This window comes from Sminthopsis crassicaudata, chromosome 2, assembly GCF_048593235.1.
Source record: "Sminthopsis crassicaudata isolate SCR6 chromosome 2, ASM4859323v1, whole genome shotgun sequence".
Lineage (NCBI taxonomy): Eukaryota > Metazoa > Chordata > Mammalia > Dasyuromorphia > Dasyuridae > Sminthopsis > Sminthopsis crassicaudata.
In genome coordinates, this window is record NC_133618.1 from 176,756,641 (window position 1) to 176,769,346 (window position 12,706).

Here is a 12,706-nt window from a genome sequence, read left to right on the forward strand (position 1 = left end):
AGGAAAATAAATAAGCATGTGAATCTGAAAGAGAAATATATATGGATGTTGATATTTAAAATAATTGACAAATACTTATTAAGTGCCTATTGCTTCATTCTGGAAGAGGATCATGTACATTAGGGAGGTGATACCATGACAATACAAGTAAACTGAATTTAAGTGAGGGAGGGTTGTGCAACTTTCCTGCCTCACTTTCCCCTCCAGAGTCATCTGGGTTCAGTAGCAAGGAATAGATCAGGATGACTAGAGCTGGCTCTGGAAGCAGTGGGAAACCTTGGCCTTTTTAAACTAAGGTCTTCAACAGGTCTCAGTTTGACTGCAGCCACACCCATTCAGTGATTAAGGCTAGATAGGTAGCCTATTATGTATAATACAATTGTACTAAGCACTACGGGAAATAAGAAGTACAAGTCACTGATTTTGCCTTTAAGGATAATAGAGATGATAGACATAATTATATATATTTATACTGACAATTTGTGCAGATTTAGGGCCAACTGAACAAGAAGCTTTACTGGGAATACTTGAATTAATCTAGTAGGTATAGTAAAAAAAAAAAAAAAAAAAAATGAATAAAAGGGAATTAAGTAGAACATTTCTCTCCTGAGACAATGAATCATAGGATAGATTTTAGAGTTGGAGAAAACATTAGAGACTATTCAATACATCATACTCATTTTAAAGTTTATGCAACTGGGTTTCCAATAAAGTTAAATGACTTGTTCAGGGTCATATGACTATTAAGTGGCAGAATCTAGACTAGAACTCAAGTTTTCTGAATCAGGTTTTTCTTTTCTATTATACTAAGATATTTCCACCAATTCAAAATAACAAATATCAAGTGCTAAATCAAAGGCATAAATAATAAGTGTAATTAGAATTCAGAGGAAAAATAAATATTTGGACTCAGGGGTCCGGGCAGGTAAGACTTCCTGGGAAAAATAAAACGAGATTGGACTTGAATAGGTAGCATTTCAATAGGGGAAAGGAATAGGCAACAAAGAAATGTTTTTCTGAGCTTCTCAAGCTGGATATCATTTACTTCTCTTGTGTCTCCCATACTCCTTAGCAAGCACAAAGTAGGTTGCTTGAGGGAAAAGTAATATGTATGTAAAAATATATGGAAATACAACAAAAAAGTGTCATTGAAACAGATTAAAAACAGAAGAAAGTTCAGAAGGATACACAGACAAGCAAGGCCATCTTGAAAATACTCTGTTAAATATACCTTTTTTTAAAAAAATGATGCGCATGTAATAGAGATTTATGCTTTTATCTACAATCTTTTTTGTCTATTCCTCTTTGTATATAGATGTTTATGTTTGCTAATACTTGTCAAGGTCACAATTTTTAAAATTTGGAGGAAAAGAAGGAGAAGAATTTTGGAGAGAAAGAAATTTTAGAAGAAAATAATTTTTGGAGGAAAAGACTAGATTTCAAAACATGTAGTTCAAAATATACCAGAAGGAAATTATTGTGCAACACTGGGACCTCCTTCATTATCCATTATGGGGCCATTGCCTCATCTGGGAATATGAGAGAAGAAGGCATCCATCTCCCCAAGCTCTAGAACTTTGATTCTGATTCTGAAAAGGTCAAGACCTTCAGGTAACAAAGTTAGTTTCAGACCTTAGGGCTCTAACGTAAGGAAATCTATAATGCCTTCTTGATACCCTCTGGATGCCTGTTCCCTACCTCTCCAATTACTTGGCATTTATTCTGTTTATAGTTGTAAATGCACCATATTTTCTTCTCTGATAGAATATAGTTTATTGACAGAAGAGACATTCAATTTTTGTTTTTGTTCTTCAATTTCCAGGGCAGTACCTGGTATATAGTAGGCACTTAATAATTGCTTGTTAATTGATTGATCAATCCAAGAGATAAGACTTTTGAGCAAACTGCAAACCTGATTTTTTGTTAAATATAGAAAATTTCTGAAAATAACAAGTATTTTTGACACCACATTGATGTTGGAATTGGAGGAAGGGGAGAAGGAAAGAGATAAAGTACTCCCATTTAAGGAAAAAACTCAACATATTAGGGAGACAAAACCAAGTCTAAGAGGTAGATATTTTGGGGAGGGAGAGAGAGGAATTCTAGAATTATGATTTTAGTTATGATTTCTACTCACCATCTCTTCTATGTGGTCTCCTTTGTCCACTGGCATAGAAGTGACAGCTTTAGAAGAAGATAAAGAGTTGAAAGTTGTATGAATTGATTAAAAATAAATAAATAAAATAAAAAATGTGAACCAAAATTCAAATATTCCCATCTCTCCATGAGACAACAATTACCATAACTAACATTTCTTTATCACTTTAAAGACTGTTAGGTTATAGACCCCAAAGTCTAATTGAACAGGTAGACAGAGTTCTGAGAAGTACAGAGGAAATGACTCTAGCAACTGATACAAAAAAGCATGAAGCTTATTTAGTAAAATTAACCTATAATCATTCCTTTCCCTTCTTACTCCTACCACAAGACAAAGGTTTAGGTTCTCCACAACCACTTAAGAAAAGTTTCTTAGTATTCTTTCATGATTTGCTTCATCAAAGCTATGCTTGAGTTCATTTTAACTTGATATCACCTACATAGGAATGGGAAAGAGAGAAGGAAGGATGAGAGACATACTAGGAGATGTCTCAGATCCTGTACTCATTGGTTGGCAGCCCTGAATGGGCACCTACTCATTTTAGATGACCCTGAGGCTGAGCTTCTTGATGAGTAAGGAAAAGCTCATTGAGCCCACTATATCTAGCTGATGTGATCAAGCTTTCCACCAACCATATAGGAATGCCATTTTATTATTTTCCCTGAAGTCACTGTGAATATCACCCTAATTCCCAATACATTTTGTCTCCTACTCTGGGTGTGTTATTTAGATCAATACTATTATTGCTCCTGCAAAGGATGTCTGTCAGCTGCTTTACAAGACAATTCACAGTCCCTATGATTCTACAAACCCAAACTCCCTTCCTGACCACTATTTCTTTACTTGTGTTTTCCTTCATTATAAGGATGCAAATTCAGTGAGGACATGGATCAATCTATTTTTTAAAATTTTATTTGTAACTTATGGAATAACACAAATATTTCCTTAACATAGTAGATTTTTTTTAAAAAAATGATTGCACATGGAAATCTATTATAATCTATTATGTATATCTTGTTATTTCTCACATATACGGAAAAATATATATATATGTATATATATATATAGTAACTTTTTAAACATTTTTGCCTTCTCTCCCCACCCTACTCCATGATAACCACCACTTTGAGACATAAATATGTATATACATGTAAAATCATGCTACATATACTGTTATTTATCAATTTATCTGGATATTATCTATATACTTCTATTTATCTATTCCTATTTTTGTATTTATAGTTTAGTAAATAGAAAAGTTCCTGGGATATAGTAAATGCTTAATAAATGCATTTTAATTCATTGACCTGCAAAGAACATTCTCCTCCATTTTAGTTATAAAAGCTAAGATACAGGGAAGGTGAATGGGGAAAAATGTTATTTTCAGTGCCTGAGTCAGAAGCAGAATTAAGAGCTCCAATCCCCTTTTCTGTTTGGCCCACTTTTCTATTTACTGGGATGAAAAGCTCATAACATCCCTGTTTTGATACCTGAGGAGCCAATAAGAACTGCCCAAGAAAAGAATAAGAAATTCTCAGTAGGGAGAGAATGAAGTATGGAGAAATAAATTATCCACAATCTCCAAAGGATGCCAGTAGTGAGTTATGACCTACTTAATGATTTCATGAGCTTTATGACTTATATAGACTTCAAGAAGGAGTTGAATTGCTCAGATTTTTTTTTTGAGGGAGAGCAATTGGTAATTAGTTTTTTAATTATTTGCAAGTCTGCTCTACTCTAGTCAAGCCAGTTCCTATTATGTTGGGCAGCTTCTTTGAGAAATTTATCTTGCAGACAATAAATGTCAACAGTTCCATTTTATGTGGTTGCCAATAGGCAGAAGTATAAGTGTTATTAACCTGAATCTGACTCAGGCAATTTTATATCTAGATTGCAGAGCTCTGCACATGTTGATACATAATGGAGCTGGCAGAATTGTTTTCTTACTTCCCTTACTTCCCAATGTGGGTGATTCATTCTGAAATCATTTGTCTGAAAGACGGCCAGGAATTTGGGAAAAGATATTTTCATGTGAATGTGAATAAAAGTTTCACATTTCCTGGAGTATCACACTTATAAAAATAACACATTCTGCTTCACATCATACTTAATTTGTGAAATGTCATTTTCTCCATTTAGACAATATACACTTTGAGAACATGAACTGTTCTGCTACTGACTTCTGTGTGAGCTTGGGCAAAGTGATTAACTTCTTAGGGTCTCAGTTTTCTCATCTATAAAATAAGAGGAAGTGATTAATAAATGCTTATTGAATTGCGGCAGCTGGGTGGTGCCACGGATAGAAATCAGGGCCTGGAGAGAGCAAGACTCATCTTCCTGAGTTCAAATCTGACTTCAGGCATTTACTAGCTATGTGACTCTGAACAAATCATTTAATCTTAATTGCCTCGGTTTCCCTATCTGTAAAATGAGCTAGAGAAAGAAATGAAAAACCATTTCAGTATCTGCTAAGAAACCCTAAAAGAGGTTTAAAATGATGAATAAGATACAACTGAAATGACTGAACAACACATGCACATATATGCCAGAACTCTCCCCAAATGGAATTAGCTCCTAAAAAAGGAGCAGATCACTCCTCCTTGAAAGTGTAAATACATGTAAATAAATTTGTGTATGTCTGTACGTGCACGTATATGTGTGTATGTGTGTATGTATTTCTACTTGTATGACTCCAGGCATTTAAATTGGGAAAACCTAGGAAAGTTGGCTTTGTCAACATTATCATCCTAGGAATTAGGAAAATAAACCAAAGTTGGAGTCACACAGCTGTTTAAAGATGTCTGTATAAATATTAATAAAATCTGTTGAATTAGTAGCTCAGTCTGAATGTATCACAATATGTATATATAATTTCTCTTCTGCCCTTCTACTCCAGCAATATTTAAAATATATTTCCAAACTGTTATACCCTCAAGCTACAACATCTCTGCTTTCTCATTCAAACTCCTAAAAAAGCTATCTATACTTATTGCCTCCACTTCCTCTCCTCTCTTTCCTACCTCAAGCCCTTGCAATCTAATTTCAAGATTCAGCATTCAATTGACATTGTTTTCTCCAAACTTACCAATGAGTTTAGTCTTTATCCTTTTTGAGTTGTCTACTTCATTTTGACATTACTAAGATTATCTCCTCTCTGGTTTTCATGACAACTTTGCCTGGTTTTCTTCCTATCTGGGTGGTCACTTTACATTTTCCTTTGATCAGTCTTTGATCCTTTATTCTCTATAATCTTTATCAGAGGTGTCATCAAATTTAGCTCCTATGGGTTTATCATTCCCGTGCAAATAATTCACATATCTATAATTCCAGCCTTTGTCTCTCACCTGAGTTTCAGTCATGAATCACTATGTAATTATTAGATATTTCAAAATGGATGCCCTGGAAACATCTCCAATTCAACATATGTAAAAGAGGCCTCAGGTTCTCTCCCACATCTATCCCTTTTCCAAACCTTTATTTTTGTCAAATCACCATTCTTTCAGTCTCTCAGATTCATAATCATGATATTATTCTTGACTCCTCACTTGCTTTCATCTATATATCCAATTAGTTAGTATTTCTTGCTGTTTTTATCTCTAAATCATTTCTTGTATTTTATCATCTCCTCTATTTTAAACTAATAAAGTCTTAAGTTTGATTCAAGCTCTCATCATTTCTTATCTAGATTATTGCAGCAACCTTCCTTGCTGACATTTTTTCTTCTCACCAATACATCATCCATATATACTGCCAAAGTGATTTTTTTTCTTAAGCTCATATATGCCATGCCATTCTCCTACTCAAATTCTGGTGATTCTCTATTACCTTAAGAATAAAAGTTTTAAGTTTTTCATAAGCTGATCCCAGCCTGTCTTTCTTTCTAACTTCATTGTATATTTTTCCCCTCTCATACTTTGTGATCACACCAAAATGGCTTTCTTTCTGCCCCTTATATATGACACTCCATTTCCTGTCATTGTACTTTTGCATTAGTTATCCCTCATGCCTGAGATACATTGACTTTTCACCTCATCCCCATAAAACCCATGGTCCTTCAGAATTTATTCTTGTCAACATCTTCCACATGAAGCCTTTCCTGATTTCTCCAACCATCAGCACCCTCCTCTGGAATGACTTTTAAATTTATTTCTGTTTTATTTGGGATTTACTTATATGTGTACTTCTTGCCTCCCCTTTTAGAATTTATGCTAAAAACAGAAATAACTTCATTCTTTATGTTTATATCCTTAGCATCTAGGACAGTGCTTAGCACAGTGCTTAACCAATGCTTGTTGATGGATTGATGATGATCATTTTTAAGACAATAAAATTTTAATCTTCATTCCAATCATTTGAAGTTCTAAATATTGCTATCTTAAATGCCTTGAGATGTTTCAATTTGTTTTTATCATTGCTTAATGCCACGCACATGATAAGTGCATAAGTGTTTTTTGATTGACTTTACAAAGTCCCTTAGCTCTTAAAACTTTATAATTTTACTTGGTCCTTTTAAAGTCCCTTTCACTAGAAAATTTCACCTCCACGTGCTAGAATCACCACAGTTCTCCCAGAATTCCATATCAAAGACAGAGAAGCTAAGACAAGAACAGTGTAATGAGTAGGTCACAAATTAATGGGAGGAAGAGAGAACAAAACTCAAAAGTGTTTAAAAATTCTTAAGTTTATAATCTAGTAAAACAACAATAACAATCATGGGTTATTACTACCCTGTAAACTTTTTTTCCACTCAGCTGTTAACCTTATCTTTATATATACTAATATGATAGGAATTAACAGAGAAAAAAATTATCATTTCTATTCCCCTTTTTTTTTGCCAAGATGAATGCTTAATGGTTGTGATCTTAAGCCCATTATTCCAGTCAAAGCAAAGTGACTTAGATCACTTTTATCCTTTATACAATAGCCAAAGAAGTCCAAGTTTCATAACACAAGAGTTACTTGGAATAGTGAAGTTCATGAAAATTCAAGCTAGGAAAGGAAATTTAGGCAAGTTTATTAAATGCTCAAATTTCAATATATTGGACTTATTTTTAATTTTCTTCCATTTCTATGTAGTCTCTCTGGAGAGAGGTTTACAAGCTATTTTAATTTCATCCCGGGAATGACTATCTCCTAAGACTATTCCTCTGTGTAGCTGACTTTTCCCAGATGAGAAATCTGTAAAATTCTTTGGAATGAAAGACTTCTAAAGCTTCAAGATGACTGCTCTCTTAATGAATTGTAAAATTATCTATTGAAATCTTGCTAGAACTAACCTGTCCCCGACTCTGGTATTTTTTAATGTATTCTTTTTACACAAAAGTGTAAAATACTCTGCAGCCAGTGTCCCTGAATTGCTTTCATCAACCTCAGAAGGTGCCAAAGTAATAATACCCAATATATTTGGGTGGGTGAAAATGTGTTCTTTTCTATTGCAACAAACTGCAGCTTGATATTAATTTTTCAATTGCTTATTTTGCAGAACAATTCATTTTTATGGAACTGAGATCCCATCTTTTCATTTGATCCTTTGTAATTAGACCAGAAGCTCTATGCTTGTGAAAGTAAGCATATTAGTTTTGCCTATGAAATCCAAAGCTTCATTCTGTGACATGCTAATTGCTATTAGTTTTCTTCTATAAGTAACATATGTAACATCAAACAATCAAGTTATTTCTAGGTCTCATAAGGTAGTTTCTTTCATGTTATGCCAATGCTTTTAATTAGTTTACTTTTGCATAAAGTAATACTCACAAAACTTCCAAAAAAGGGAAAACTAAATGATCAGCTTATAAATTAAATATGCTGATGGTAAATTAACTTTAGAATTGTGTATAAAAGGAATTTCTTATGATTCAAAACTGGGGCCTGCCATCATAAATGTTCTCAATCTCACTTTAATTTTATTGTAGGATGAAAATATTGAAGATTATCTATGTTGCTGACAGTGCCAATTAGAATGTGCCTATACCATGAACAAAAAAGTCACTGGAACAATACTGATTATTGTGGGAATTTAATAAGTCCCCTTCATAAGATATCTCATTAACACAATGATAAAATTAGATGGCCTTTTCAAGGTCCTCCTAAGTCTGTGATAGTAAACTCTGAATTTCACATTTTCATTTTGTTAAAGTATTTTCACAGAAAAGAAAATTGTTATAAATATTTTGTGATTAAATGATAAAAGTTAAACAATCTTTATAAATGTCATAATGTGTCTTTGTTGTCTACAGGAAGATATTTATAAGGACCTTAGCCTTTTATCATTAACAATTCCTCAAAATGTTTTGAACACAAAAGACTCTATATTACTTCAGCAATATCTATTGCTGAATAGAAATGTATTTGATTAAATTATCTCATAAGAATTATATAAATAATAATCTTCCAAAGGTATAGCAATATAGTAGATCTTATTCTTGACTCTAATTTTGTGTCTAAATTTTGAATTTAGTAATTACAGTCAAACAAAAAATAGTAAAAAAATTACAGTCAAATTACAGAACTCTAGAGCCATTGACAGTAGTCTATCCAAGTGGTGAGAATTCTTTTTCTTTGTCTAGCTCCCAGAACTAACCAGTACAGGTGCTAAATTAACTTCCCTATGAATGCAAATCAACAAATGTTCAGCACTTCCTGCCTTAAGAGAGTTGCTTAAGTTGAAAAGATAATCGATAACTAACATTTATATTGTTTTAAATGCTTTATATAATGCACAAGTGTTTTAAATATGCAAAGTAATTTACATAGCTTATGTAATCAGAGTCACACTGACAGTAAGTATCAGAGGCAGGAATTTCACCCAGTCTCTGAGACCTGAGAATCTCTGAGAAGATTGTCCTATCCACTATGACTTCTTTAGGTAAGAGATTAATTAACATACTGTAGTTTCAGTAACAAATTACAATTCAACAAACATTTATTAAATGACTGCTACAAACATAGTAAGAGGGAAAAAAACTTCAAACCTGACAGATGGTGTAGTTCTTGAGTACAAATTTTGAAAAATAGGTTTAATTCATTTCTACATCATAAAAGGGAGAAATATAGTAAATTCACCTGAAGAGATTTTCACTAATTCAAAAATTTTAGAGTCCTATGGAAGGACTTTTTTTTCTGAGAATTATTTTGAAAGATAACTTATTCAATCTGAAGCACACAGGCAAAAACAGAAACTTCCAGATACTTATAAGCTTCAATTTCATTTCCAAAAGGGGTATAAGAACTCTATCTAAGATTTATTCTTTCATTTTTTTTCCATTGTCCTCACCTACTTGGTTCTACCCCTCCTCCCAGGATATGAAGTTGAAAAAAACACCATTAGGAATTTCTATTATTAGCTAACTGAAACTGATTGAATTGTGTAGGAAAACACTACCACAGAGAATGAAGTATATATACACAGAAAAATTGATTATATATGTGCTATATGCATGAATACACAAATATATAAATATAAACAAGGCACACATTTTACTATATTTTTGTATTCATAGTAAAATACAAGAAACAAATGCCTAACTAGCACTACTTTGTATATACTCCCATATCTTTTTGGATATATATCTTTGTCAGAAGTTAGATAAGCAATTTAAGATACTCTACCTTAAATTTACATCTAGACTAAGAGCCATAGATTTAAGAAGTGACTTCGTTCACTCGCTCTATCACACACACACACACACACACACACACACACACACACACACACACACACTTCAGATTTTTTTCTCTCTTCACCAACCCCATCACCTTAACCCATATTAGGTTATTCTTTGGGATAGATGTTTTGGAAGTAAAATCAAATTGGCATCTTTTTGATACTCTTTCTTACCCAAAATGGGTAGTAGAAAAGTTACATACTCCCCATATTAGGCCAGGAAGACCCCCCCCAAACTTCCCCAAAACTGAATCAGGAGGGAGAAACAAGGGAAAAGCAAGAAGGTTGTACAGGAATTACCAAAGAGACGCTGGAGAACAGAGGAAGCCCCACAAAAGAGGGAGAAAACTCTTCACACATCCTAATTCTGATCCTTATCCTGCCACACACGTCCTTCTCCCCAACCCCCCACCCCAGTCCTTCCAAGATTAAATCCATGACTGTAATGGAAATGATAGAAGTACTGCCGGACGAGAGGGAATAGCAAAACAAATAAAGAGCTATCCGTGGTGCTGAATTGATTCCCCTGCTCAACTCACCTCCTAGAGCCATGGCTCCCAGTAGACTGAGCAATATTAAGGGCCGCATGGTCCTTGATCGCTGAGGACCAGAGACTTGTGCAGGCTAGTGGCGGGGTAGTTAGTGGAGAAGAACCTGGAGAAGAAGAGAAAAGGAAGTATTAGCTGAGCTCGGAGACAACTGCAGCAGTAGAGGGCTCAGGAAAGAGCTGCTCTACCACCACACCCTAGGTTCACCGCAGAGTGTAAAGAAGCAGCAGCTCTACCTCTATTTAAAAGGGATAAATGGGGGCGGAAAGGCCAGGAGGGGGCAGACAGCAAGAGCTGAGATTCAACCGAGAGGCGGGGACCTTAGTTCAGTCCTCCTGCGTCACGACTAGCCCAGAAAGAAGTGTCTGGGAGGAGGGACGGAGAGGAGAGGGAGGGGGAGGAGAGACATATTGGAGGGAGGGGAAATCACCGCAATGAGGCAGAAACTTCAACCAGCCCAGACGCTTACTTCCTGGGATTCGGGAGCTGGAAGCTGAAGGAAAGAAAGCAATAAATGAAGAAATGTGATCCAGATTTGATTAAGGAGGGAGGATCTTACGACAAGCCTTCCTTTTTGTATCTTGACCTCCAAAAAGACAATAGTCTTCTTCAGGGGTTTCATGAAGTTGCCTCCAAATGTATGCATGTGTTTTTACTATATAGAAATGCATGCATATATGGCCATAGTGGATGTGTTTAGATGTCTGTATATTAATCAGTGTTTGCTTTATGGTATAAAAGTGTTGCTAAAGAAGAAAGATGGGAATAGGGAAGCATATAAAAGGTGGAGAAAAAAGATTGTTTTTAAAAGAAAAACAAAGCAGCCAATAATAATCTTCCAAGATTAAGTTTCCTAGGTTGTATAAAGATCTCGTTCAAAGACTTTACTAAAGAATTACAGGAAACCATGTTGTTACTGCAACCCTCTGATATTCAATAATTACTGCAGAGCTAAAGTGAAAATCATCTTCTGGTTAATAGTCACCAGCTGGGTGATCCTTGAGTTTCTCCTGTTCATATGGAGATAGATATTTTTCTCAATATAAAAGAATTGTTTTTCATATTAAAACATAGCCAAATTAATTCTGAGTTAATATGGGGTTTTTTTACATTTTTTTTTTTTTTTACAATTGGGATAGGATTGGATTTCTGCCATACAGCTCATAAAAGGAGAATAGAGAATAGAGAGAAACTGGCTCTTGAGTGAGAGGACTTATATTCACAACCCTTCTTCTAAACATTTACTGCCTGTGTGAACTTGGGCCTTAGTTTCTTCATCCTTAAAATGAAAGAGTTGGATTAGATATCTTCTAAAGTTTACTCCAGGTCCCTGGTGTTATGAAAGACTTTCCTTGGAAGAAATGACAAATGTTCATCCTTTCTCACTTTATTTATCCCAAACTAATATCTCCTCAATGGAACATTTGCAATGTGATTCTACAAGTATGTGCCTTTCATCAGAAGAAAGGAACATTCTAAAGTCTTCATTTATAATGTAAAACTTATTAAAGAGGCTGAAAACGTATAATTGGGCCTTCACCTTAATGTGTCCTTTCAGGGAAGGAATATTAATATGTAGAATTGTAGAGAAGCATTTGCATTCCTGAGTTTAAGGGGGTCTAATTGTTTTCACAGAGGTTGGATTATAAATTTATTTTTGTTTGACCTCTAAACCAAGTTATTTCACCTAGACCTCTTCCACTGATTATTTAAATACTGAACTTAATATCAAGTGATCCATTTAAAAAGATATATGCTATAAATATAAAACAATGAAGATCAAAAAGGAATGTTTTGAATAAGCTCTGCCCTTTCTTCCAGTTGTGATTTATATGAAGCATTTCTTCTATTGATGAAACCTCACTGGAATTATAACTGCTCTTTAAAATTCATTAATTCACTTCACACAAACCTCTGAAATTTCAGCCTCAAAAAAGGACTGAATTCATATTTCATCTTCTTCTGCCCAATAAATTCCTTCTATTCTTGCTGCCTCAAGATTCCACAATTAAAGTTTCTTCTTTCTTTCACCTGAATGCCTGGGATACCAAGTTCTTTCTTTTATTTCTCAGACTAAATGTGCACCTAGTATATTCATAAGTGGATGACAAGACTATATTCATGGGGCAGGAAATATTTAAAAGTGTTTTCAACTGATCAGTTTAAAAAACAGAAGAAATATTTACATAGATTTGTGAAAGACAATCTTTCTTCTCAATGATTTAGGGCTTGCATTCTCAACATAGACCATTCTCTATACAACTCTGATTCAAGTTGCAGATTTTGCTGTAAATGGTAGGAAATATTAAAGAAGATTAAAAGGGAAAAATAGATATC

The 12,706-nt window shown here is 34.2% G+C and overlaps 1 protein-coding gene across 2 annotated transcripts in view; it reads right to left on the reverse strand.

Moving 5' to 3' along the window:
- CHGB (chromogranin B) overlaps positions 1-12,706 on the reverse strand; it is a 53,870-nt gene that overhangs the window by 11,059 nt on the left and 30,105 nt on the right. Inside the window, exons 1-3 of one of the 2 annotated variants that reach the window (XM_074287907.1) lie at positions 10,606-10,732; positions 10,361-10,475; positions 2,138-2,184 (exon numbers count right to left, since the gene is read on the reverse strand). In XM_074287907.1, the coding sequence (XP_074144008.1) occupies positions 2,138-2,184; positions 10,361-10,409 (96 nt within the window). In that variant the 5' untranslated portion in view covers positions 10,410-10,475; positions 10,606-10,732. Of the gene's footprint in view, positions 1-2,137; positions 2,185-10,360; positions 10,476-10,605; positions 10,733-12,706 lie in introns of those variants that run through there. The other variant, XM_074287908.1, reaches the window with a different exon arrangement.